This window comes from Nerophis lumbriciformis, linkage group LG21 (assembly GCF_033978685.3).
Source record: "Nerophis lumbriciformis linkage group LG21, RoL_Nlum_v2.1, whole genome shotgun sequence".
In the NCBI taxonomy this organism is placed as follows: domain Eukaryota; kingdom Metazoa; phylum Chordata; class Actinopteri; order Syngnathiformes; family Syngnathidae; genus Nerophis; species Nerophis lumbriciformis.
The window spans coordinates 23,891,469-23,919,013 of NC_084568.2; the positions used below are offsets into that span (position 1 = coordinate 23,891,469).

Below are 27,545 nucleotides of genomic sequence, written 5' to 3' on the forward strand. Positions count from 1 at the left end.
AATTCAGGTGCCGAAAGTGAAGCAACGCTGCTTTTTACACTCAGACAAGGAAGTGTAGGCTTAACACAAAGTTCAGAAACATATCATGGAAATGACGGGTTGTTGGTTTATTTTCTGTTGAGGTGGAAAAACATGGCAACGAAGGTAAGGAGAAGCTCAGCGATGACGTCACAGTACTGTCAAAATTGACAGCGACGGAAGTGACGAAATTTCAGCGCATGCGCAGTCTGATAGTATTTATAGGTGGATCGCGAAGCAAGTCACTAAGTCAGACCGACAAGACAAGCTGACGGTTAAGTGTGCAGCCATAAAAAGAGAAATTATGGCCGTCTGTAAGTATTTTCTACAAGGACGTTGTCAATTTGGTCTTAAATGCTGGAACGAGCACCCGGTTGGAGGAGGAGGAAGAGGCCATAACCGCTCCACCTCTCAACAGCACTCCAGAGGAGATACAGGTAAGACATATTATATTTATATCTACTTAGTTGTATTTTGAAACAAATAGTTGGGGCGCTTTTAGGGTCAGTGTATAGTTTGGTAATGGATATTCTCGTTTAATGAATGGGAATTGGAAAAACAAAAAAAACGATTGGTTTATTTCAATGTAATTTCAAATGTTCAATTGAGCAACGTAGCTTTCTTTTTTTTCGTTGTCGAAAAGCAATAATTCGATCCAAAGACGGTTCGATTATCACTTTATAGTTCATATGACAAAAATAAAAATTATCAGTTAATTAACGGACGTTTTTTTTCAAATTCGGGAACCGGAAGTTGCTGTTTAAATACACGACAGCTGATTGGTCTAAAGGGGGGGCAAAAACTGTTTATCCGTTTGCGCATGCGCTAAAAGTCAGCAACTTCCGTTTCACACGTTTAACTTTTTACAACGTTTCGCAAATGTATCAACTAAATTCAAATAATCGACAACTACTCTTTTAAAATAACGATAAGTTATCCATCTAAATCGTACATTACTAATTGCTTAAATATTAGGTAGAAAACCATTTCGACAGAAAAGGGTTTAAGTATAATTTTAGGACAGGATAGAATGAATATGTTTCTCAACTGCATGTTAAGACCAAAGAACATTTTAAAAACTGGGTTTGCAATATTTTCCCCAAATTAAGTTTAAAGAGGAATATTTGATGTGAAGTAATTAGAGCCTTATTAATCATTCATAACAACATTGCTTTTGGTTCATTGTAGTTTTTGAATAATGACAGTTTATTTAAACAGTCTGACTAAAGGTATCCTAAAAAACCCCACTCATGAGTTGTTAGTGTTAAGTCACATATGTATATATATATTTTACTTTCCATGCTCAAAATACTTGTATACGTTTTTTTTATTTTGTTTATTGCTCTTGTTGTCAAAGAAGACCTTGTTTGTATTGACAAACACACAACATATGCAATAGATTACCCCCATAAAAGTGGAATATTGCATGTTAAGTAATTGAAGCCTTGATTAGGTGAAAAATTTACAACACTGATTTTGATTCATAAATATTTGATGAGCAATGCCAGTTTTAAAGTATTAAATAGCCTGCATGGCAGCTTTGTGTTACTAGTGTCAATATTGCAACATTTTGTAATTACATTACACCTGTTTGCTCTTTAATTCCAGATTTTATGTTTTGTTTGTTTTTTATTAATATTTTTCAAATCTGTCGCAGGCCGTAAAAATAATAGCTGCGGGCCTCTGGTCTAAAGTATTTGAATATATTCTTTAGTTTCAAAAATACATAACCACAGACAATTAATTTGGTTTTAAAACGACTATCCAGTTGAAAGGATTTAAACTTGTATTTCTCTTTACTGTGGAATTGGTTATCATTGTACTGTAATTCAGTGGTCCCCAACCTTTTGGTAGCTGCAGACCGGTCAACGCTTGAAAATTTGAAAGAAATACAATCATGTGTGCTTACGGACTGTATCCCTGCAGACTGTATTGATATACATTGATATATAGTGTATACAGGTAAAAGCCAGTAAATTAGAATATTTTGAAAAACTTGATTTATTTCAGTAATTGCATTCAAAAGGTGTAACTTGTACATTATATTTATTCATTGCACACAGACTGATGCATTCAAATGTTTATTTCATTTAATTTTGATGATTTGAAGTGGCAACAAATGAAAATCCAAAATTCCGTGTGTCACAAAATTAGAATATTACCGGTACTTAAGGCTAATACAAAAAAGGGATTTTTAGAAATGTTGGCCAACTGAAAAGTATGAAAATGAAAAATATGAGCATGTACAATACTCAATACTTGGTTGGAGCTCCTTTTGCCTCAATTACTGCGTTAATGCGGCGTGGCATGGAGTCAACGCAGTAATTGAGGCAAAAGGAGCTCCAACCAAGTATTGAGTATTGTACATGCTCATATTTTTCATTTTCATACTTTTCAGTTGGCCAACATTTCTAAAAATCCCTTTTTTGTATTAGCCTTAAGTAATATTCTAATTTTGTGACACACGGAATTTTGGATTTTCATTTGTTGCCACTTCAAATCATCAAAATTAAATGAAATAAACATTTGAATGCATCAGTCTGTGTGCAATGAATAAATATAATGTACAAGTTACACCTTTTGAATGCAATTACTGAAATAAATCAAGTTTTTCAAAATATTCTAATTTACTGGCTTTTACCTGTATATTGTGTTTTTATGTTGATTTATTACAAAAAATTTTTTTTTTTTTTTTTTTTTTTTCCCTTGTGCGGCCCGGATTGGTACCGGGGTTGGGGACCACTGCTGTAATTGGAAAATAATAACTTTATCCTATATAAATAAACAAGCAAAACAATTGCATGGACTCATTTATGTAAACATAAATTGTACTTAAATAAATATAGAACATCTTAAAGTGCTTTTTTCCCAGTAGGATAAGGACGTTGTCTTTTTGTTTGTTGCCATCACGTGATCACAGCATTCTCGCTCTTTGTCCGTGTTGATGGGCCCATATTGCCGTTTTTGCACTAATTTAATCCTCAATCTCGACTAATTGTGCAGCCCCAGCTAACATCACACCCATAAATTAGAATTAAATCTAATGTCCTGATTTTCACCCGTCAGTGTGTGCAGGAGTGTGGCAATCACATTGGATTTAGCTTGCAAACACACATCTTAAAAATAGGGCGGTCAAAAAAAGTGCGTCCAGAAGGTCTGCTGTGGAGAGGTCCAGTGTCTTCAGTGATGGTGGGGGCGGGGGTCCAATGCATCTCTGATTTCACAGCGGTCAAATGTATCACTGATTCATGTATTGTTTTATCTGTGCTTCTCTCGGATGATATCATTGACAGCTTAGCCTGTTGGGACGTACACACAGCGTGGAAATCAAATGAAGGCCCACCCGAGCAGGCCAGTCGCCACGCTAGTGTGGGGAACGGTAAGGCTCGCTGTTGGCTCGCTCTGTCCACTGCCATCATGTTTTTCTCATGAGCAAATTGCAAAACACCTTGGCCTCACGGGCGTCTCTGACGGCCTTTTTGCACTTTTCAGACGCCGCAGAAATGAGAACGGCCGGCGGCTTTTCTTCCGGCAGCTTCTTTGCCGGTGGAAGCGTCTTCATGGACTTTTGAGGCATGAAGGCTGGCGGCCATTCGGGGTGGCTGGTGAGGTATACACTTATTCTTCCTAGCAGAGTGTTAGCAGGGCATTTGGTGCGGGCGGCATGCATGATGTCTTATTTTGAAAGGAGCAACAAAGTCCTGCATGACCAATGAAAGCCATGTTTAACACTCTGTCTGGTGCGTTTAAAGGGGCGCTACATTCATTTACGTTCCGTAACCTGATGTTTTTCAACCTTTTTTGAGGCAAGGCACATTTTTTTCATTAAAAAACTCGGAGGCACACCACCAGCAGAAAACGTTAAAAAATTAAACTCCACCAGGTCGTCGTGCCTTATTTTGCGTTTGTTGGTGTTTCCCTGTGTGTTGTGATTTAGTTCTTGTCTTGCGCTGTTATTTTGGTGGCCCTACCTGTTTTGTTGGTGTTTTCCTGTAGCAGTTTCATGTCTTCCTTTGAGTGCTATTCCGCGCACCTGCGTTGTGTTAGCAAGCAAGGCTATTTATGTTGTTTCTATCCTTCTTTGTGTGGACATTGTTGATTATCATGTCATGTATGGATGTACTTTGTGGATGCCGTAAGTTTTTGCTGTCGTCCAGCATTCTGTTTCTGTTTACTTTGTAGCCAGTTCAGTTTTACTTTCGTTTTGCATAGCCATTGCCTTTTCCTTTCCCTTTTGTTCATTTTTGGTTTAAGCATTACATACCCTTTAACCTGCACACTGCCTCCCGCTGTGGTCTGCATATTGGTATCACAACAAACCATCCTCGTCTCACCCGACACATTCCGACTTTTACAAAGCAATTAACTACCTGCTGCCACCTACTGACATGGAGTATTACGTGGTTACCCTGCCGAGTTTTACACAGCACAGACACTAAGCAACGGCACATTATTTGCAGATTATAATTATTGATTTGCAAAAAATATTTTTTGGACCAATTAGGTGAAGTTGCATAATTTCCCACAACACACCAGACAATATCTCACGGCACACTATTGTGCCGCGGTACGGTGGTTGAAAAACACTGCTTTAACCTGTATAATAACCAAGCAGTGCAGCCATTGTTATTGTAAGAGCGAACACTGGTATTTTTTTTTTGGTATAGTAACACATCGCATTGTTCACAGAGACACTCACACTGCTACGGCATTAACAAGAGGCAAGCTGGCTTCTGCGTCAGCAGCTGAATCGCTTATGAGTTTGTAATGCACAACACAATGTGATAGGACATATACAGTTTTTTTCTGCTGACTGATGATTTCATATTTGTTGTATGAAATCTAAAATTAAAAGTAAACTTTTTTTTTTAATCTACCGTATTTTCCGCACTATAAGGCGCACCTAAAAACCACAATTTTTCTCAAAAGCTGACAGTGCGCCTAATAACCCGGTGCGCTTTATTACGATTCATTTTCATAAAGTTTCGGTCTCGCAACTTCGGTAAACAGCCGCCATCTTTTTTCCCGGTAGAACAGGAAGCGCTTCTTCTTCTACGCAAGCAACCGCCAAGGAAAGCACCCGCCCCCATAGAACAGGAAGCGCTTCACCCGCCCCCATAGAACAGGAAGCGCTTCACCCGCCCCCGGAAGAAGAAGAAAAAACGCGCGGATATCACCGTACGTTTCATTTCCTGTTTACATCTGTAAAGACCACAAAATGGCTCCTACTAAACGATCCGGGTCATAAAAAGACGCAATCTCTCCATCCGCACACGGATTACTACCGTATTTCACAGCAACTGAACCGCACTGTGGAACGGGAGCACGTACGGTGAATATTCGCTCCACAGGGAATGAGAAGTCATCCTTCACTGTGGTTCTAGCTTGCCATGCTAACTTCCACTCATGGTGATATTCAAAAGGAAGACCTTGCCAAAAGAGACCTTTCCAGCCGGCGTCATCATAAAAGCTAACTCGAAGGGATGGATGGATGAAGAAAAGATGAGCGAGTGGTTAAGGGAAGTTTACGCGAAGCGGCCGGGTGGCTTTTTTCACGCTGCTCCGTCCATGTTGATATATGACTCTATGCGCGCCCACATCACAGATGGTGTCAAAAAACAAGTGAAGCACACAAATACAACACTCGCCGTCATTCCGGGTGGATTAACCAAAGAACTCCAACCGCTGGATATTGGTGTCAACAGGGCATTCAAATCACGACTGCGAACTGCGTGGGAAAAATGGATGACCGAAGGCGAACACACCTTCACTAAGACGGGCAGACAACGCCGGACAACATACGCCAACATCTGCCAGTGGATTGTAAATGCCTGGGCAGATATTTCTGTCACAACTGTGGTCCGAGCTTTCCGGAAGGCAGGATTCACAGAACTGCTGCACAACAACAGCGACACTGAATCCGATGATTTCGAAGAGACGGAGCCCGCCATTTTGGAAGCCACGCTAGCGCAACTTTTCAATTCGGACACCGAAGACGAAGAATTCGAAGGATTTACCGGTACGAATGAAGAATAACTTCAGAAAGTGAGCGCTATGTTTATTTTGTGTGTTGTGTGTTGTGACATTAACGTTCGAGCAACATTACCGGTATGTTGCTATTGCTCTACACCATTTTGAATTTTACTATGTTTGTGATTGCACATTTGTACATTTTGGGACAGAGTTGTTAGAACGCTGGTTTTCAATATATTATTAAAGTTTGACTGAACTATCTGACTGTTTTTTTGACATTCACTTTAGCGCAGCGTTTTTTTGACATTCACTTTAGCGCAGCGTAGGCGCGGCTTTTAGTCCGGGGCGGCTTATTGGTGGACAAAATTATGAAATATGTAATTCATAGAAGGTGCGGCTAATAATCCGGTGCGCCTTATAGTGCGGAAAATACGGTAGTTATTTGTTTTTCAATTCCCATTTTTGAAACACAAATTCAATGACCAAAAGACATGCTAATCAAGTAAAGTTAATTGTATTTCTATAGCTGCCATTTCAGAATCAGCATTATTGGCCAATTTGACTTGGTAGACTGCTCTGTGTTTAATGGAAACAACAGGTATTAACAGTTAACTTAAATATAGACAAGTACCGTATTTTTCGGAGTATAAGTCGCACCTGGCGTAAATGCATAATAAAGAAGGAAAAAAACATATATAAATCGCACTGGAGCCCGGCCAAACTATGAAAAAAAACGCGACTTATAGTCCGAAAAATACGGTACTTGGATAACTAACATGTGAGGGGCTAATAATTAACAAAATAAGTTATCTCAAGGCACTCTATACATACAACAGGTCCAGAACTAGACTCCTCATACATAAAAAGACCCTACTGAAGTAGTTAGGCTGCGTTCACACCGCACATTTTTTTCGTCAAATCCAATCTGTTTAGTGGCCGTTCACATTACAAGAAAATGCGATTTCTAATGTGAATGCAACCTGACCCGCATGCAGACATGACGTTTACAGAAGTAAATTTGGCTTCAGCTCTAGTCGGTCTCAGTACTGGCACATTTGTGACAATTTCAAGGATTTTTTGCGATCAAGTTCAAAGTTTTCTATGCACCGGGGATAGGTTGATTGGCAACACTAAAATTGGCCCCATTGTGTGAATGTTGTCTGTCTATCTGTGTTGGCCCTGCGATGAGGTGGAGACTTGTCTAGGGTGTACCCCGCCTACCGGCCGAATGCGGTTAAGATAGGCTCCAGCGACCCCGAAATGGATAAGCGGTAGAAAATTGGATGGATGGATGAACCGAAATTATTGCGCATATAAGAATAAGAAGGAAGAGAATAAGTATTTTGGCTCTCGCAGTTTTACGAGATAATTTGTTTTATTTTCTGCATTTTAACAATTGCCTTGTAGATGCATCTTACCCACATAAATGTTTGCATTTACCGTATTTTTCGGACTATTAGTCGCTACGGAGTATAAGTCGCACCGGCCGAAAATGCATTATAAGGAAGGAAAAAAACTTATATACGTCGCACTGGAGTATAAGTCGCATTTTTTGGGGAAATTTATTTGATAAAACCCAACACCAAGAATAGACATTTGAAAGGCAATTTTAAAATAAATAAAGAATAGTGAACAACAGGCTGAATAAGTGTACGTTATATGAGGCATAAATAACCAACTGAGAACGTGCCTGGTATGTTGACATAACATATTATGGTAAGAGTCATTCAAATAACTATAACATATAGAACATGCTATACGTTTACTAAACAATCTGTCACTCCTAATCGCTAAATTCCATGAAATCTTATACGTCTAGTCTCTTACGTGAATGAGCTAAATAATATTATTTGATATTTTACGGTAATGTGTTAATAGTTTCACACATAAGTCGCTCTGAGTATAAGTTGCACCCCCGGCCAAACTATGAAAAAAACTGCGACTTATAGTCCGAAAAATACGGTAGTATATTCTGGTACACCCTATTTTCATACCATCCCCAAAACAAGTAATGTTTTAGGGATGTTTTGCTTAAGGAGGGTGTCTGTGGGCGAGCAGTCGGAGACAGGAGTGGTGGAAGTTTCACGACATTTCCTAGAATATTTTTTTCACCTATTTTCTGTTCATTTGTCAACAATTTACTTTGTAACTGTCTATTTAGGAGAATAATTATGACGCTTATTGCTTTTTAGTGACGTCCTGGTCAGATGAACGCGACCGGAGCGTGGGATCGTTCACACTGAGGACACATCGCATTTATATCCAATTTTTATCCTCTTATGAAAGAGGCCTGGGTCAAATATGAAAAATTTGGAATTGCACTGTTGACACTGACATTAAAAATTCCGATACAGGTCACATATGAGGAAAAAATATTGGAATTGACCTGCAGTGTGAACAAGACCAAGACACAGGCGAGGGAATACTCCCTCAAACAGAACCCAGGCTGTCTCGACTGTTTTGATAAAAACAACTCCAATGTCACTCCTGTGTGTGTTTCAGGGCATAGAAACAAGGTTTCGGTGAATCCCTCTCACCAAAAAGGAGGATATAGCCAGCAAGTGTCCTCCCGCGTGAGTAGTCAGTGTGGCGGGAGTGGACACAGCTTGAAGAGCTCCGAATTTAGCGTCTCTTCTCAAAACAGTGTTTCGACACTGGGCATCAACCGCGGGGACGATGAGCGTTGTGGAAGAGGAGGAGAAGGAGACAGAGGACCAGCACCAGGTGAAGAAGATGAAGAGCAAAAACTGTGAGTTGTCAGTTTCCTTAACTATGAATCATGCAACAATGACGTAAAAAGCACAAATTGCCCTCTGATGTCGTCCCCTAAAAATGTTAACATCCTTGTCCTTCTCAGGGAGATCATTCAGACTCAGAGTGACATGATGGTTTGGGAGAGCTCAGGCCAGTCAAGCTTTTCATGTTCTAGCGGCTCCAAGGCACCGTTATCTGGTCGGTATCAAACACACACAACATTTGTTTTAGTATTACGCCAGCAGACAAACATGATGTCTCTCCCCTCTAACCCCACCACTGTAGGGTTTGCGGACATATCTCCAGAAGAGCAGAGGTTTGAATATTACTCCACCGAGAGTTACGTAAGTGTAGCGTTGAATGTTGAAATCTTGAATTGGTGTGAAAAGTGTTTAATGATTGGTCCTGGTCTACTTCTTTAGCTCGATCGCATCTGCTGGCTGCTCATTCAGTGGGGAAACCGAATGAATCAATCTACTCGTGCAGCTTTGGTGAGGCACACACAGTCACTCATAATGAGTATTTATACTAGGGCTGTTTTCTTCTCTATTTTCACAGTCAAATCTGATTTGTTAGAGTTTGCCCATTGTCCATTGATCAGGCAGGTTTTTTTGTTGTTGTTTTTTTAAGAGAAACAAATCTATGATATATACGGTAATAGTGTATACTGACTAGCCACTAGGTGTGATTAATGTCACATGGATGTTCTCTATATTCCAAAGTTAATAAAAGGTACTTGTGAAAGGAATACCGTATTACATTAAAATGAACAATACAAAGATCTAATTCGCTATTTTTTCCACCTCACAAAAAGTGCGGTGTGTGAAGTCCTCTGCTTTGACGCAGCACCGAGTGGACATCAAACTTGACCAAATAGAGAATGTAAAAGTATTAACAAAGTTTCCATACGTGAACCTGCTGAAGGATCATTACCTTTTTTAAGAGCAGAGTTAAGTCTGTGGGGCTAAGCGGTAGATTTAATATAATAAGAGGTGGCCGAAACATGGCCATCTGATTTTAGAGACGTGACGTCACACCAGGAAGAAAGTGACAACCGAGATTAAGATTTATCTTTTACTTTTTAAAAACTATTTGTCTGCACAGAAGAATATTGTTGTAATATTTAAAGAAGACATGATGAAAACAATCAATGTATCCTCCCAACAAACCTGCTGCATGCGAGGCACCCGCAGGAATTGACTTACCGTATTTTCCGCACTATAAGGCGCACCTAAAAACCACAAATTTTCTCAAAAGCTAACAGTGCGCCTTATAACCCGGTGCGCTTTATTACGATTAATTTTCATAAAGTTTCGATCTCGCAACTTCGGTAAACAGCCGCCATCTTTTTTCCCGGTAGAACAGGAAGCGCTTCTTCTTCTACGCAAGCAACCGCCAAGGAAAGCACCCGCCCCCATAGAACAGGAAGCGCTTCACCCGCCCCCATAGAACAGGAAGCGCTTCACCCGCCCCCGGAAGAAGAAAAAACGCGCGGATATCACCGTACGTTTCATTTCCTGTTTACATCTGTAAAGACCACAAAATGGCTCCTACTAAACGATCCGGTTCATAAAAAGACGCAATCTCTCCATCCGCACACGGATTACTACCGTATTTCACAGCAACTGAACCGCACTGTGGAACGGGAGCACGTACGGTGAATATTCGCTCCACAGGGAATGAGAAGTCATCCTTCACTGTGGTTCTAGCTTGCCATGCTAACTTCCACTCATGGTGATATTCAAAAGGAAGACCTTGCCAAAAGAGACCTTTCCAGCCGGCGTCATCATAAAAGCTAACTCGAAGGGATGGATGGATGAAGAAAAGATGAGCGAGTGGTTAAGGGAAGTTTACGCGAAGAGGCCGGGTGGCTTTTTTCACACAGCTCCGAAGGCGAACACACCTTCACTAAGACGGGCAGACAGCCTCGGACGACATACGCCAACATTTGCCAGTGGATCGTAAATGCTTGGGCAGATATTTCGGTCACAACTGTGGTCCGAGCTTTCCGGAAGGCAGGATTCACAGAACAACAGCGACACTGACTCCCGATGACTTCTACGAGACGGAACCGGCCATTTTGGATCCCACGCTTGCGCAACTTTTCAATTCGGACACCGAAGACGAAGAATTCGAAGGATTTACGAATGAAGAATAACTTCAGAAGGTGAGCGCTATGTTTATTTTGTGTGTTGTGACATTAACGTTCGAGCAACATTATGTTGCTATTTATTGCTCTACACCATTTTGAATTTTACTATGTTTGTGATTGCACATTTGCGTACATTTTGGGACAGAGTTGTTAGAACGCTGGTTTTCAATATATTATTAAAGTTTGACTGAACTATCTGACTGTTTTTTTGACATTCACTTTAGCGCAGCGTTTTTTTGACATTCACTTTAGCGCAGCGTAGGCGCGGCTTTTAGTCCGGGGCGGCTTATTGGTGGACAAAATTATGAAATATGTAATTCATAGAAGGTGCGGCTAATAATCCGGAGCGCCTTATAGTGCGGAAAATACGGTAGTTTAATATCAGACGATTCCACTGCAGGGTTAATTGTCAAATCAGGTTACTCCCACTGGAATATTCAACTATTTGAAGACAGCCCTGATTAATACATGTATTTATTTTTGATGCAGTACCTAATTGTTTGATCATTTCACAGCTGGCAGAACTAAGATATCCAGCGCCTCGGACCTCGTCAAGTGGCTTTGGCTCAGCACCTACTGGATGTGGGTCCTCTTCCCTTGATGTTGGCAATAAAGGTAAGAGTTAACTTTTTTCTAAGGGTCAGTTTCAGAAAGCTTGTGAATGCATTCTTCAGGGTTTCTGCGGGTCTTTAAAAAGCATTAAAAGTCAACAAATTGATTTTGCAAAAACTAAGACATTAAATGGCATTAAAAATAATGAAATTTGATGTCCAGAGGCATTAAAAATATTCATATAATTGTAGACCTTGGCCGAAAAAGTCAATTGATTGAACGATAAAATGAACTGTATTTTTGCTGGCATCGATAAAATCCTACGTCTGTTTTTTTTCTTCGTCTCTGGCTTTCAAAATGGATACTAGCTGTCTCACTCTGTACATCGCTCTCAGCACCTGAGCATGCCTCTTTGACAGCAGAATGAATTAAGTGAACAGAGTAAGCTTTTTGTCAGTCATCAACAATCTTTGTGTCGGTGTGAGCAGGCTGGCTTACAGACAGAATACACGGACATTGCCTCGCCAGTGAAAAGCACTGCCAAGTAAGAAAATTTAGGAGGAAAAAGATGATTGTAAAGCCAAACATCTAATTAAAAAAAGACAACAAAAACACCTGATCCAGTTTTTTTCCAATTAAGGAAAAACTGCACTTCAAGATGTTCAATACTGAAGTGCAATTTTTGCTAACATAAATTAACAGTCCATTTTATTGTTATGTTTGTTTACTTATTTAAGATAATTGAGTTATTGGCCTTCCAATTAGACTGGTAGAAAAAGTCCAATCAAAACTGGTTGTTTTTGGTGTAGACAAAGCAGGAACAGCAACGTGTAACAATATATAAACTATTTATTACTTAAACAGCACAGTTTTTGTCTGCCTGTGTAGCTCACACTTACTTCCGAACACCGTCTACAGTGCTAAGCCTTCTGATAATGTAATATATAAACATTTAGCAACACACCACGAGTTTACATGTATTAGTATATTTATTTAACCTTTATTCATCCAGAGTAAGTTAATTAAAATTACCATGGATATAGTCACTACCAACAGTTAACTAAAGCTCTTAAAGGGGAACTGCACCTTTTTTTTTGGCATTATGCCTGTCGTTCACAATCATGAGAGACGAGAGCACACGTCTTTTCTTTTTTGTCTTTTTTTTTTAGGATATTAAAGATAAAAAAACAGCTAATGGGAATCATCGTTGTAGCCTTCAAAGCCCTCTAAAACAACTTCAAAGCCCTCCGTTTTATATACAAACTGCAAGTATATATATAAATGATGTAGTAACAGACACGTTCATAACAGTATGTAATATGTACAATATTTTGGTAATTTCAATCATTGCCGGACTAATTTGTTTCGCGCATTGATTTCCGTTTTCATAGCAGCGCATTTCCGACCTCCGGCAACAAATGAGTGCTCCTACTTCCAAAAACAAACACAAGTGTGCTGTAGTAATGGCAGACTTGGTAATAAACAGCAAAGATGACTATTTTTGGACAAATGAGAATTCACGACCTTATATTTTTGAAGCTGAATATACAGAGGATGAACTACTGCTTCTAGAATCAAGCACAAAGGAAGGGTGAGACGTTAGAGTAGATGAAAGCAGAGAGAGTGATGTCGGCGTGACTTGAAGCTGTAAATGTGGAACTTGGTCCAAGCTATTTTGACAATAGTGCTTACCCAAAAAATAGTGTCTCAATGTTCGCTCTTACAATAATAATGTCACTACAGTTTGGTTATTATACAGGCTACAGAACGTACATGAAGTATTGTTGACGGTTTTTGAATGCATTTTTTTAAAGTGATTTAAAGTTCAATATGATTGCTCCCATTAGCTGCATTGCTAGCCAACAAGAACGAGACGATTTTGACAGGTTAGAATGCAAAAAAAAACAACTTTTGTCTTCGTGTCTCTCATGATTGTGAACGATAGGCAAAATTCCCCCAAAAAGGTGCAGTTGCCCTTTAATGTGCAGAACATATATATACATTAACAAAAAAAAGCCTGCAGAATCCTGAAAGGACGGAATAAAAATATATGACACTCATTTTAAAACTGTAAGCCAATGATGCGAGCTAAAAAATGGCCCTGGTGCAGCTCTTAGTCAGATGTTTGGTGAGCTCATCGTCTGTGCATGTTATATTTTTCTGATTTTGGAGGGTTTTTAGCGGTAGATGTGTAACGTACAAACATGTCATTCCTCATCTTGTTGTTCTTTAGGGTTTGATGCCGAACCACCAGCCCAAGCAACTAATATCAGTTTAGCTTCTCCAGCGAGTGGATTAGTCTCTCCAGTGGCCCCAACATCTCCTCCAGGTTTCAGCGGTGCCATCCCAGCTGTGACACAACCGCCCTCCGGGTTTGACGCCAGGCCGTCTACAAGTTCCGATGCCTCTCCGGGTTCCCCCCTCCCCCGCTCGTCCGGCGAAAAACTTGCGGCTCCATCTTCAGGGACAGGTTCCTCCTCCGCAGACGAGACCAACAAAGCGATGGAGAAGTCCGGCGCACCTGCAGGAAATTTGCCAGGACAGGTGCGTGCGGTGGAAACCTCAGGCGGTCTTTACTCCCTTGAGAGCGAGCTAACCCAGGAGGAGCTGGATCAGTTCAAAGCACAAAGGTTCACTTTGGGTCTGATTCCTCTGAAGCCACCTTCTGCTGCAATGCTTGCGATTTAATGCTTAAATTTATTTATGTATTTATTTATTTATTTTTCATGAACAGTTTTTATTGATTTAAATGTATGCACTTATACAAATATTTATAACAAACCCCACACTCCAAACAGTTCTTGGAAAAATTAAATTCACATAAAATAAAATAAAAAGTGAATAAAAGAAAACTACATGAGTGTTCTTTTTCCCATGCAACCCTAGCTTCGAGTACTGTTTTTTTACTGAGTGACATGAGACCACTACATACCCGGGATTTCAGAGTTTCTGAATTTAATTTAATTTCAACAAATCCTCCCAGGGCAAAGTGGGGAACAGTGAAGGAAACGGGGGATACTGAGTACTGTGACGTCCAAAATAGGTTGCTCTATGTTGCACTTTAAAGTTACAGTTTTAATATCTACAAACAAAATGCACAACAAAGGGTGTACCTTAAACGCAAGTCATTGAAAAATATACAGTATTTAGTCTCACAAATACCAGAATTAGCTTTGAATGCCAAGTGGTTGTGACCATGTATCACTTCCTGGCCTGTTGATGTAAAGTAACTACAGTACATTTGAAACAGAATGTAAAGTTACCTTTATAAAGTTTGGGATTGTACATCAACATGGATAAAAAGTATCTGCAGTTGTCGGCCATCAAAGAAGTGATGAGAGCAGAGTGTCTGTGGAATTGGCAGGGCAGATGTGCACTTTATGACTTTAAAGGGGAACATTATCACAATTTCAGAAGGGTTAAAACCATTAAAAATCAGTTCCCAGTGGCTTATTTTATTTTTCGAAGTTTTTTTCAAAATTTTACCCATCACGCAATGTCCCTAAAAAAAGCTTCAAAGTGCCTGATTTTAACCATCGTTATATACACCCGTTCATTTTCCTGTGACGTCACATAGTGATGCCGATACAAACAAACATGGCGGATAGAACAGCAAGTTTATAGCGACATTAGCTCGGATTCAGACTGATTTCAGCGGCTTAAGCGATTCAACAGATTACGCGTGTATTGAAACGGATGGTTGTAGTGTGGAGGCAGGCAGCGTTAACAAAATTTAAGAAGAAACTGAAGCTATTGAGCCATATCGATTTGAACCGTATGCAAGCGAAACCGACGAAAACGACACGACAGCCAGCGACACAGGAGAAAGCGAGGACGAATTCGGCGATCGCCTTCTAACCAACGATTGGTATGTGTTTGTTTGGCATTAAAGGAAACTAACAACTATGAACTAGGTTTACAGCATATGAAATACATTTGGCAACAACATGCACTTTGAGAGTGCAGACAGCCCAGTTTTCATCAATTAATAAATTCTGTAGACATACCCTCATCCGCTCGCAGATTTCTTTGACTTTATCGTTGGAAATGCATCTGCTTTGAGTGTCGCAGGATATCCACACATTCTTGCCATCTCTGTCGTAGCATAGCTTTCGTCGATAAAGTGTGCGGAACAAACTTGCCACTTTCGCATCTTTGGGCCACTGGTGCAACTTGAATCCGTCCCTGTTCGTGTTGTTACACCCTCCGACAACACACCGACGAGGCATGATGTCTCCAAGGTACGGACAACAGTCGAAAAAACGGAAAATAACAGAGCTGATTTGACTCGGTGTTTGTAATGTGTTTGAAAAAATGGCGGATTGCTCCCCGATGTGACGTCACAACGAGAGCGAATAATAGAAAGGCGTTTTAATTCGCCAAAATTCACCCATTTAGAGTTCGGAAATCGGTTAAAAAATATATGGTCTTTTTTCTGCAACATCAAGGTATATATTGACGCTTACATAGGTCTGGTGATAATGTTCCCCTTTAAATGCAGGTTAAAACATTAAAGTTTACATTGTGGTGCCATAACTGACACACTCAGTGTGAACTTTGACCGTAGAAACCCACAATCGTCATACAGTATGCTGTAATTACACTTAAATAGGGTTTTTTGCTGTAACATATTAGAATTTGGATTTTTATTGTTTATGACCGTAATTTAATCTTAAACTAAATTGCTGTACTACCATATCGCTCTTAAAAATATTGTGAATATTCACATATATTTAGATATTCACTGCATAAAAATATACTTTTTTAAAAGCATATTATTCATTTTTTGGCCTGAATAAAATATTTTCAAGCATAAAAATGGCTAAACGACAACTAAAAATATCAACACTACAGTACGATTGGCAACTAAAAGGAGCCCATACTCATCAGAACGCGCTTTTAAGTATTGTGGCCACCGATTGGCTCAGCCTTACAGTGTAAATGTGACTAAAATGTGTTCATTTATGTCTTGAAGGGTCTCAAATGTTAAAAAATGTATTTAGAAGATCATAGAACAGCTTTTTTTATGCTCGGGCTATTAACATATTTGATATATAATGAATGATTCCTATTTCCTACTTCACGGAAATTCATTTATTTCTGTAACCTTTTTATTGTGTACTACATTCTGACTATAACATTGCATTTTTGCTCAAATGGTTTTTTTTAAAGGTAATTTATATTGTGCAAGCGAGTAATAACCTATGATTGATGTCAGCGATACACAAGGGACAACTTTATTATTATTTATTAAATAAATCAATTAATATGTATGTGTATATACTGTAAATATGTGTGTGTGTGTATATATATAGTGCTGTCAAATTATTATTTTTTTTAAATCAGAATAATCACACTTTCAAATGTGTATTTATCATGCAAGTACATATTACTCACTTCCATTATATATATTCACCTAATAAAAAAGAGCCCAATGTATGAGCACAAATGCCATTTTATAGTCAGAATATCATACAGGAAAATGTTTGAAAGTGATTGCACTTCATTTATTGGTTCTAGATTTTTATCTAAACTACTGTCTGGGTTTATTTTGAAAACATTTTTAACAAGTGAGGACACGAGTCATAGTCCCTCACTCATCTTTGCTCCGACGTATGCATTGACCGTATAACAGCCCACTCCACCTTTCAGGTAACCAACAGGAGTATGTGCGCTCAAAATAAATTGTGTGATTAATCTGTGGATTTATACATGAGATATATATATATATACATATACATATATATATATATATATATATATATATACACACACACATATATATATATATATATATATATACACATATATATATATACATATATATATATATATGTATATATATATATATATATATATATCAGTGACGTGCGGTGAGGTTCATGACTGGTGAGGCACTGACTTCATCACAGTCAGATTTACAAACATATGAACCCTAAAGAGTATCTTATTCACCATTTGATTGGCAGCAGTTAACGGGTTATGTTTAAAAGCTCATACCAGCATTCTTCCCTGCTTGGCACTCAGCATCAAGGGTTGGAATTGGGGGTTAAATCACCAAAAATTATTCCCGGGCGCGGCGCCGCTGCTGCCCACTGCTCCCCTCACCTCCCAGGGGGTGATCAAGGGGATGGGTCTAATGCAGAAGACAAATTTCACCACACCTAGTGTGTGTGTGACAATCATTGGTACTTTAACTTAACTTTAACTTTACACATACAAACTGTAGCACACAAAAAAGCACATTTGATAAAAAAAAATGTTATTATGGTCTTACCTTTACTTATAAATGAAGTCCATGCGGAGCTCCTTTTGAACAAAAGCATCGATAACTTGTTTATAGAAGTCTTCCTTATCTTTCTTCAGTTTTAAAAGTCTCTGTCTCGATGGAGATCTTCCTTTAAGTATTACCTCCTGCTTCGATTGAAAGTCCAGTTTATCCATCCATCCATCTTCTTCCGCTTATCCGAGGTCGGGTCGCGGGGGCAGCAGCTTAAGCAGGGAAGCCCAGACTTCCCTCTCCCCAGCCACTTCGTCCAGCTCTTCCTGTGGGACCCCGAGGCGTTCCCAGGCCAGCCGGGAGACATAGTCTTCCCAACGTGTCCTGGGTCTTCCCCGCGGCCTCCTTCCAGTCGGACGTGCCCTAAACACCTCCCTAGGGAGGCGTTCGGGTGGCATCCTGACCAGATGCCCGAACCACCTCATCTGGCTCCTCTCGATGTGGAGGAGCAGCGGCTTTACTTTGAGCTCCTCCCGGATGGCAGAGCTTCTCACCCTATCTCTAAGGGAGAGCCCCGCCACCCGGCGGAGGAAACTCATTTCGGCTGCTTGTACCCGTGATCTTGTCCTTTCGGTCATAACCCAAAGCTCATGACCGTAGGTGAGGATGGCAACGTAGATCGACCGGTAAATTGAGAGCTTTGCCTTCCGGCTCAGCTTCTTCTTCACCACAACGGATCGATACAGCGTCCGCATTACTGAAGACGCCGCACCGATCCGCCTGTCGATCTCACGATCGACTCTTCCCTCACTCGTGAACAAGACTCCGAGGTACTTGAACTCCTCCACTTGGGGCAAGATCTCCTCCCCAACCCGGAGATGGCACTCCACCCTTTTCCGGGCGAGAACCATGGACTCGGACTTGGAGGTGCTGATTCTCATCCCAGTCGCTTCACACTCAGCTGCGAACCGATCCAGTGAGAGAGCTGAAGATCCTGGCCAGATGAAGCCATCAGGACCACATCATCTGCAAAAAGCAGAGACCTAATCCTGCAGCCACCAAACCAGATCCCCTCAACGCCTTGACTGCGCCTAGAAATTCTGTCCATAAAAGTTATGAACAGAATCGGTGACATAGGGCAGCCTTGGTGGAGTCCAACCCTCACTGGAAACGTGTCCGACTTACTACCGATAATGCGGACCAAGCTCTGGCACTGATCATACAGGGAGCGGACTGCCACAATCAGACAGTCCGATACCCGTACTCTCTGAGCACTCCCCACAGGACTTCCCGAGGGACACGGTCGAATGCCTTCTCCAAGTCCACAAAACACATGTAGACTGGTTGGGCAAACTCCCATGCACCCTCAAGGACCCTGCCGAGAGTATAGAGCTGGTCCACAGTTCCACGACCAGGACGAAAACCACACTGTTCCTCCTGAATCCGAGGTAGCCTCCTCTCCAGTACACCTGAATAGACCTTACCGGGAAGGCTGAGAAGTGTGATCCCACGATAGTTAGAACACACCCTCCGGTTCCCCTTCTTAAAGAGAGGAACCACCACCCTGGTCTGCCAATCCAGTGGTACCGCCCCCGATGTCCACGCGATGCTGCAGAGTCTTGTCAACCAAGACAGCCCCACAGCATCTAGAGCCATAAGGAACTCCGGGCGGATCTCATCTACCCCCGGGGCCTTGCCACCGAGGAGCTTTTTAACTACCTCAGCAACCTCAGCCCCAGAAATAGGAGAGCCCACCACAGATTCCCCAGGCACTGCTTCCTCATAGGAAGACGTGTTGGTGGGATTGAGGAGGTCTTCAAAGTATTCCCTCCACCGATCCACAACATCCGCAGTCGAGGTCAGCAGAACACCATCCTCACCATACACGGTGTTGATAGTGCACTGCTTCCCCTTCCTGAGGCGGCGGATGGTGGTCCAGAATTGCTTCGAAGCCGTCCGGAAGTCGCTTCCCATGGCCTCACCGAACTCCTCCCATGTCCGAGTTTTTGCCTCTGCGACCGCTGAAGCCGCACACCGCTTGGCCTGTCGGTACCTGTCCGCTGCCTCAGGAGTCCTGTGAGTCAAAAGAACCCGATAGGACTCCTTCTTCAGCTTGACGGCATCCCTCACCGCCGGTGTCCACCAGCGGGTTCTAGGATTACCGCCACGAAGAGCACCAACTACCTTGCGGCCAGTCCAGTTTAGAAAACTGTTTTATTTTAGATATGTAATCCTCCATGTTAATAGTCCAGGCGAGAGGAAAAAATAAACGATCGCTGCTAGCTGTTGCTGCTTGTTGTCACTTATTCTGCAGCCGAGTAGTGGCAAAAATGATCTCTGGGATCACTAGCGCCCTCTACCACCATGAGGCGGGATTACTGCGAGCCTCACACAGTGCGTCTTCGCAGCAGTTTTATCATTGCTCAGCACAAGAAATACGTTACACACATACAGTTGTTGACAAAATACACTGTACATTATATACCTCAGCTAACTAAACTATGGAAATGTATAATATAATTCATATAGCAATATGGTCTCACTGCACAGCAGGCCAGCAGTTAGCCGAGTCATTGCGCAATCCATGGTGAGGCTCAACTCAGTGACGTGCCTCAACTGGCTGGTGACTCACCGCAAGTCTCTTTTCAGTATTTGAACGGCAAATGTGAAAATTCAGCGATTTTGAATAAAAAATAATCTAAAACTGGTGAAGTTAAATGGAAAATAACTCGATAGTATAATCACTGGATACATATAACAATTACATTTTTTTTTTTTCTTTTTACATTTTTTTTCTTTCCATGATGGCAGGTGAGGCCCTGCCTCACCTGCCTCCCCTGACTGCACGTCACTGGTCAAAACATACGTTCATTCAACAAAATAAAACAAGCATTTGTAAAAATGCAGTTTTATTGTCATCTCACTCACACAGACTTCAAATGATAAGACACTATTGGAGTGAGTTACCCACAACAGTGATAAATACAAAACACATTTGTAAAAAAAAAAAACTATTTTACTATAAGAAATCACATGTTTGGGACATTTTGCCCGACCCTTTTAGAATATGTGATGAATGATTACCGTAACTTGACAAAACATATTGGAAATCCATAGCAATCGTCATTGTTTACTTTGAAGTGGGCCTATATGTAAGGACCTAAATAAAGAGAATACAAATATCCTGTAATCTTTTCAAGAACTGCTCAACAATGATGCTGCAAACTTCATATATTTATAAGTAACATATCACAGTAGTCAACAATGACATGCAGTACAAATTAAATTATTTTCCAATTGCTTACACACTACATTTTAAATGTTCACACAGTTAACAAAGTCTACACACAGTAAACAAAACCACTGCGCAGATTTGCCTAATATTAGGCATAGACTCTGCTTCACAGTGTTTGCGAAATATTACACACAACGATTGTGATACACACATTTTCACACACTCTAGGATTGTGATACACACATCTTTATCCAGATTTTTTTTCAAACCTTTTTATTTGTCTCAGATTATAATTTTTATTGCATGTCATTGTTGACTACTGTGATATGCTACTTTACCTGACTGTGGTAAAAAAATAAATATTTTCAGTTTGCAGCATCATTGTTGAGCAATTCTTGAAAAGATTACAGGATTATTTTACTTTATCTTTAGGTCCTTACTTACGTATAGGCCCACTTCAAAGTAAACAATGACGATTGCTATGGATTTGCCAATATATTTTGTCAAGTTACGGTAATCATTCATCACATATGCTAAAAGGGTCGGGCAAAATGTCCCAATCATGTGATTTCTTATAGTAAAATAGTTTTTTTTTTTTTTTTAAATGTGTTTTGTATTTATCACTGTTCTGGGTAACTCATTGATTGATTGATTGATTGAGACTTTTATTAGTAGGTTGCACAGTGAAGTACATATTCCGTACAATTGACCATTAAATGGTAACACCCGAATACGTTTTTCAACTTGTTTAAGTCGGGTCCACTTAAATTGATTCATGATACAGATATATACTATCATATATACTATCATCATAATACAGTCATCACACAAGATAATCGTCAGGGTGTATACATTGAATTATTTACATTATTTACAATTCGGGGGGTGGGGGTTAGGTTTGGTTGTTATCATCAGTCATCAACAATTGAGAACAGAGAAATGGATATTGAAACAGTGTAGGTCTGACTTGGTAGGATATGTACAGCAAGTAGTGGACATAGAGAGAGAGAGAGAGAGAGAGAGAGATCAGAAGGCATAAGAAAAGTATCTACATTTGATTGTTTACATTTGATTATTAACAATCCAGGGAGGGTTTTAGTTTAGGGTTGTAGTTGCCTGGAGGTGTACTTTTATTGCGGTTTTGAAGGAGGATAGAGATGCCCTTTCTTTTATACCTGTTGGGAGCGCACTCCACATTGATGTGGCATAGAAAGAGAATGAGTTAAGACCTTTGTTAGATCGGAATCTGGGTTTAACGTGGTTAGTGGAGCTCCCCCTGGTGTTGTGGTTATGGCGGTCATTTACGTTAAGGAAGTAGTTTGACATGTACTTCGGTATCAGGGAGGTGTAGCGGATTTTATAGACTAGGCTCAGTGCAAGTTGTTTTACTCTGTCCTCCACCCTGAGCCAGCCCACTTTGGAGAAGTGGGTAGGAGTGAGGTGGGATCTGGGGTGGAGGTCTAGAAGTAATCTGACTAGCTTGTTCTGGGATGTTTGGAGTTTAGATTTGAGGGTTTTGGAAGTGCTAGGGTACCAGGAGGTGCATGCGTAATCGAAAAAGGGTTGAACGAGAGTTCCCGCTAAAATCATGGTGCTTTTGTTGACCAGAGAGGAAATTCTACAGAGAAATCTCGTTCGTTGGTTGACCTTTTTGATTACCTTGGTTGCCATTTTATCACAGGAAAGATTAGCCTCTAGAATGGAACCTAGGTAGGTGACCTCATCCTTCCTGGTGATAACAATGTCACCCACTTTTATAGTGAAGTCATTGACTTTCTTAAGGTTGATGTGGGACCCAAACAGGATGGATTCCGTTTTACCCAAGTGTATGGATAGCTTGTTGTCAGCGAGCCAGGTGCAAGACACTCCAATAGTGTCTTATCATTTGAAGTCTGTGTGAGTGAGATGACAATAAAACTGCGTTTTTACAAATGCTTGCTTTATTTTGAAGAATGGGCATATGTTTTGACCGAAGTGTGTCATTTTGCAAATAATCTAGGGATCAAGAAGATTGAATGTGGTGTTTGGAAAAGTGTGTATATCTTTTGAAAAAAAGACACAGTTAGTAAAATTGTGTGTAAGTAAATGGAAAAAAAAACTGTAATAAAAGTGCAGTTACAGATTGTGTCCCCAGATAAAATATCAACTTTTTTTGAGAATTTGGTGAAGGACCACTCAGGTTGGTCTAGTCGTATGATTCTCACTTTGGGTGCGAGAGGTCTTGGGTTGAACTGCCAGACAAACCCTTAACAGTGATTTTTAAACTGTTAGCTCAATTTTCCAAACCGCACACACTCAAGGGATCAATGAAAATCCATAAAATCAAGTACAGTGGTACCTCAATTTACGAGCTCTAATTGTTTTAGGACAGACCTTGTAACCCTTAGTTCTTTTTTGCATGAAAATAATCATACTTTTAAACTAGTGGTAAAAGTGCAATATACTAATTTATATTGTGTTGCGTGTCAAAATCTCACAATTCATGAGATTTTTTGTTGAAACATGACTTTTCGGGGCTTGTTGGTCTAGTCGTATGATTCTCGCTATGTGTGTGAGAGGTCCTGGGTTAAATTCCCAGACAAGCCCTTAACAGTGATTATAAACTCTTAGCTCAATTTTCCAAACTGCACACACTCAAGGGATCAACGACATTTTATAAAATCAAATACAGTTGTACTTAAATCTACGACCACATTTTGTTCTAGGAATGAGCTCATAATCTTTAGTTCATTTTGGTATGAAAAAAAAATGCAGTAAATTCAATTTGGGTTAAAAGTGCAATATGGAAGCCCAGTTTCAGACTGTGTCCCTTATTAAAATATCACATTTATTGAGATTTTTGCAAAATCACAACTCAGAGCTTGTTGGTCTAGTCATTTGATTTTCGCCTCGGGTCTGGGGTTCAATTCCTGAAAAAGCTCTTGTTCATTTATGCATGAAAATTGTAGTCAATCAAAATGTGTGTTCATAAAAGTGCAGTTACAGAGTCGGCCCAAATAAAATGAAATTGTTTATTTTTATTTGGTAAAGGTAAATGCAGGGCTTGTTGGTCTAGTAGTATGATTCTCGCTTAGGGTGCTGTCTTGTTCCGTGTTGTGGAAATAAGTTGAGCCAACACACGACGTGCTGCTAACTGTACTTTTATTCACGACTCGTGGGATAACACATCACATGTCCGGCAACGCTTAAACAGGAAGTACCTCATTTCTTGGGCCAATCATATTCGTGTATACTTCAGGGACCGCTCGGAGATCGTATTACCTAAGAATATTACATCCCCCTTCTTTTAGAAAAATATGGAACACAACATTTAAGAAAACACACTCTGTGCAATAACCATTACTGAAACGTATTGAAATTCAAGTAGCACATGTACGACTGTCATAAAGTAAGAATTCAACAACAGATTTCAATTATCACTTAACCTGCTCGAATGTCATACTGTTGTAAATAGAAACACAATCACAATGTTATTGAATTGTACATATAAAGTTAAAAAGTTAAAGTACCGATGATTGTCACACACACACTAGGTGTGGCGAAATTATTCTCTGCATTTGACCCATCACCCTTGATCACCCCCTGGGAGGTGAGGGGAGCAGTGGGCAGTAGCGGTGGCTGCGCCCGGGAATCATTTTGGTGATTTAACCCCCAATTCCAACCCTTGATGCTGAGTGCCAAGCAGGGAGGTAATGGGTCCCATTTTTATAGTCTTTGGTATGACTCGGCCGGGGTTTGAACTCCCAACCTACCGATCTCAGGACGGACACTCTAACCACTAGGCCACTGAGTAGTATATCTGAACACCATTGAGCATAATTTTTATAAGTCCATAACAACTCTGGGCTTAACCTCACGTCCAGACCTTGTCTGATACCGCACATGCTGTGGGGCTGTTTCTTCTGTTATCTTTGAGGTGTGTGGTGTGTCAGTGTGCGGTGCATGTTGTGTGTCATGTTTTGTGTTTTCTTCAGTCTGAGTGGTCAGTGTCTCTCTTGTGTCCAAGAGATGTCGTCTATTTCGCCTATATTCTTGTCCTCCTGATGCACGTATGTGGCATGATCTTTCGGTATCAGCTGAACGAATGACAACTGCTGGTTTCCAGTAGCCTTTCTCCTGAAAACGGATGTATTGTCCTTCATGCAAAGGTGACATTTGCTTAGCTGATCTGTCATAGTATTTCTTCTGCTGGTGTTGTTTGTTGGTTCTCATGATGTGAACATCCTTGTGGCATATAGTTTTGGGTTGCAGCTGTTGATGGGTGTTAGGCAGGATTGATCGTGTGCGACGACTCATGAGCAGCTGAACTGGTGATTTTAAGTTGTCCACTGGGGTATTGCGATATTCAAGCAGACTCAGATAAGGGTCTTTCTGATCAGCTTTGGCCTTTTCCATAAGGGACTTTGCAATGTGAACCGACTTCTCGGCTAACCCATTACTTTGAGGATAGCATGGGCTGGAGGTAATATGTGTGAATCCCCATGTGTTGGCAAAAACATCAAACTCTCTACATCTGTACTGTGGACCATTGTCTGATATAACAGTCTCTGGTATCCCGTGTCTTGCAAAAGAAGATTTTAGTTTATGTATAACAGCAGCAGCTGTGGTGCTGTTTAATCTGTTTAGCTCAAAGTATCTGCTGTAATAGTCTACTGTGACTAAATAATCATCATTGTTCCAAGTGAACAGGTCAGTAGCCACTGTTTGCCATGGCCTGTCTGGGATCTTGTGACTTATCATTGGCTCTTTAGTGTTTGATGGTTTATGTTCATTGCAGATGTGGCATTTACCAACTAACTCCTCAATCTGTTTGTTCATCCCAGGCCAGAAGATGATGTCACGCGCTCTTTGTTTACACTTTTCCATACCCATGTGACCTGCATGGATACGGGATAACATCTCTGTGCGCAGTGAGTTGGGTATGATGATTTTTTCCCCCTTGAACAGGATGTTATTCATCTGCGAGAGCTCGTCCCGGTAGTTCCAATACTCCGCTATGTTCTGAGGGCATCGTTTCCTCTCCTCGGGCCATCCTGACTTAATTATCTTTTCCAGCAAGATGAGTTGAGCATCCTTTCCAGTCTCCACCTTGATGTCTTCAAGTCTGGTGTCACTGACAGGTAGGTTGCTATAAACGGTGTGCACCTGCATGTCCATACCTTCACTGAGGCTGGTGTCCTGGTTAGGCAGTGACTTTCTGGAGAGAGTGTCTGCGACAAGAATGTCTTTTCCTGGTCTGTGAGTGATGGTGAAGTTATACCTCTGTAGCTGTAGCATCATTCTTTGTAACCTTGGAGAAGCTGCTGCAAGTGGTTTTTGCAAAATGGATTCAAGTGGCTTATGGTCACTTTCCACGGTGATGTGGCGACCATATATGTACTGGTGGAAACGCTTGCACCCAAACAGAATAGCAAATAACTCCTCAATTTGTGCATAATTGACTTCACAATCAGTTAGTGACTTAGATGCATAGCCTATGGGCTTTCCTTCTTGTAATAGTACTGCCCCTAATCCATATTTTGATGCGTCAACTTGGAGTCTGAGTTCCTTGCTCGGGTCAAAATACCTTAACACTGGACCTGGTTCCTGAGTGAGGAGCTCTTTAATCTTTCCGAATGCTTCCCCTTGCTGTGCATCCCATCTGAATTCACTCAAATCTTTTAATAGGTGACGCATGGGTGCATTGACATCAGACAGTCCAGGGGCAAATTTGGACAAGTAGTTAATCATGCCAAGGATTGTTTCCAGCTCACCTTTGTCTCTTGGTGGCTCCATGTCCTTCACAGCTGTAATCTTGGCTGGATCAGGCTTGATTCCATCCTTGGTGATTCGGTGCCCAAAGTAACTGACTTCAGTAGCACAGATTGTACTCTTATCTGGGTTGAGCTTAACTCCTCGCTCCCTGGAGCACTGCAACATTGCACGGAGGTTGGTATCATGTTCTTCTTTAGTCTTGCCATAGATGAGGATATCATCGACTATTGCTGTGACACCCTGCAAACCCTCATAAGTCTCGTCAACTTTACGCTGAAACTCATCTTGAGCCGAAATCAGTCCAAAAGGTAAGCGGAGGAATCTGTATCGTCCGAAAACAGTGTTGAAGGTTGTCAGCTTTGAGGACTCATCTGAAAGCTTGATGGCCCAGTAGACTGACCTTGCATCCATTACACTGAAGAAACAGGCTCCTGCCAATTTGGATGTGGTGTCCTCAAGGGTAGGTAAGGGGTAGTGCGGGCGTTTGATGACTTTATTTAGATCCCTTGGATCCAGACATACTCTTAGTTTTCCTGTGCGTGGTTTTTCTGCTGCTACCATTGAATTAACCCATTCGGTTGGTTCAGTGACTTTTACAATGATGTCTTGTTTTTCCATGTTTTGTAATTCCTCTTTGAGGCGGTCACGAAGGGCCAGAGGGACGCGCCTAGGTGGGTGAACTACAGGTACTGATTCGGGTTTAATGTGAATTGTACACTCTCCAGGAAACAGTCCTATTCCTGTGAACACATCAGCAAACTCATCCATAACCGATGTCTCAGGTGTGCTGTGCACGGACAGTATAAGTTTAATGAGTCCAAAATCCAAACAGGCTTTTAATCCTAACACAGGAGGAGCTTGTGTGTCAACGATGTGGACCTTTAATG

General features: G+C 40.8%; 1 protein-coding gene across 1 annotated transcript; it reads left to right on the plus strand.

Annotated features, from left to right (window-relative positions):
* Positions 1 to 239: 239 nt before the first annotated feature.
* On the plus strand, positions 240 to 14,284 carry LOC140679682 (nucleoporin NUP42-like). The gene is made up of 7 exons (XM_072915580.1): positions 240 to 455; positions 8,494 to 8,740; positions 8,849 to 8,943; positions 9,031 to 9,089; positions 9,168 to 9,236; positions 11,413 to 11,512; positions 13,683 to 14,284. The coding sequence occupies exons 1-7, from the start codon at positions 323 to 325 to the stop codon at positions 14,135 to 14,137; spliced, it is 1,158 nt and encodes a 385-aa protein (XP_072771681.1). The 5' UTR covers positions 240 to 322; the 3' UTR covers positions 14,138 to 14,284.
* Positions 14,285 to 27,545: the final 13,261 nt, after the last annotated feature.

Bases quoted from the DNA above. Each gene is read 5' to 3' on its own strand.
- LOC140679682 (XM_072915580.1), top strand. From the start codon at position 323: ATGGCCGTCTGTAAGTATTTTCTACAAGGACGTTGTCAATTTGGTCTT. The intron at 456-8,493 runs GTAAGACATATT...TGTGTGTTTCAG, and splicing joins GCACTCCAGAGGAGATACAG to GGCATAGAAACAAGGTTTCG. The intron at 11,513-13,682 runs GTAAGAGTTAAC...GTTGTTCTTTAG, and splicing joins CCTTGATGTTGGCAATAAAG to GGTTTGATGCCGAACCACCA.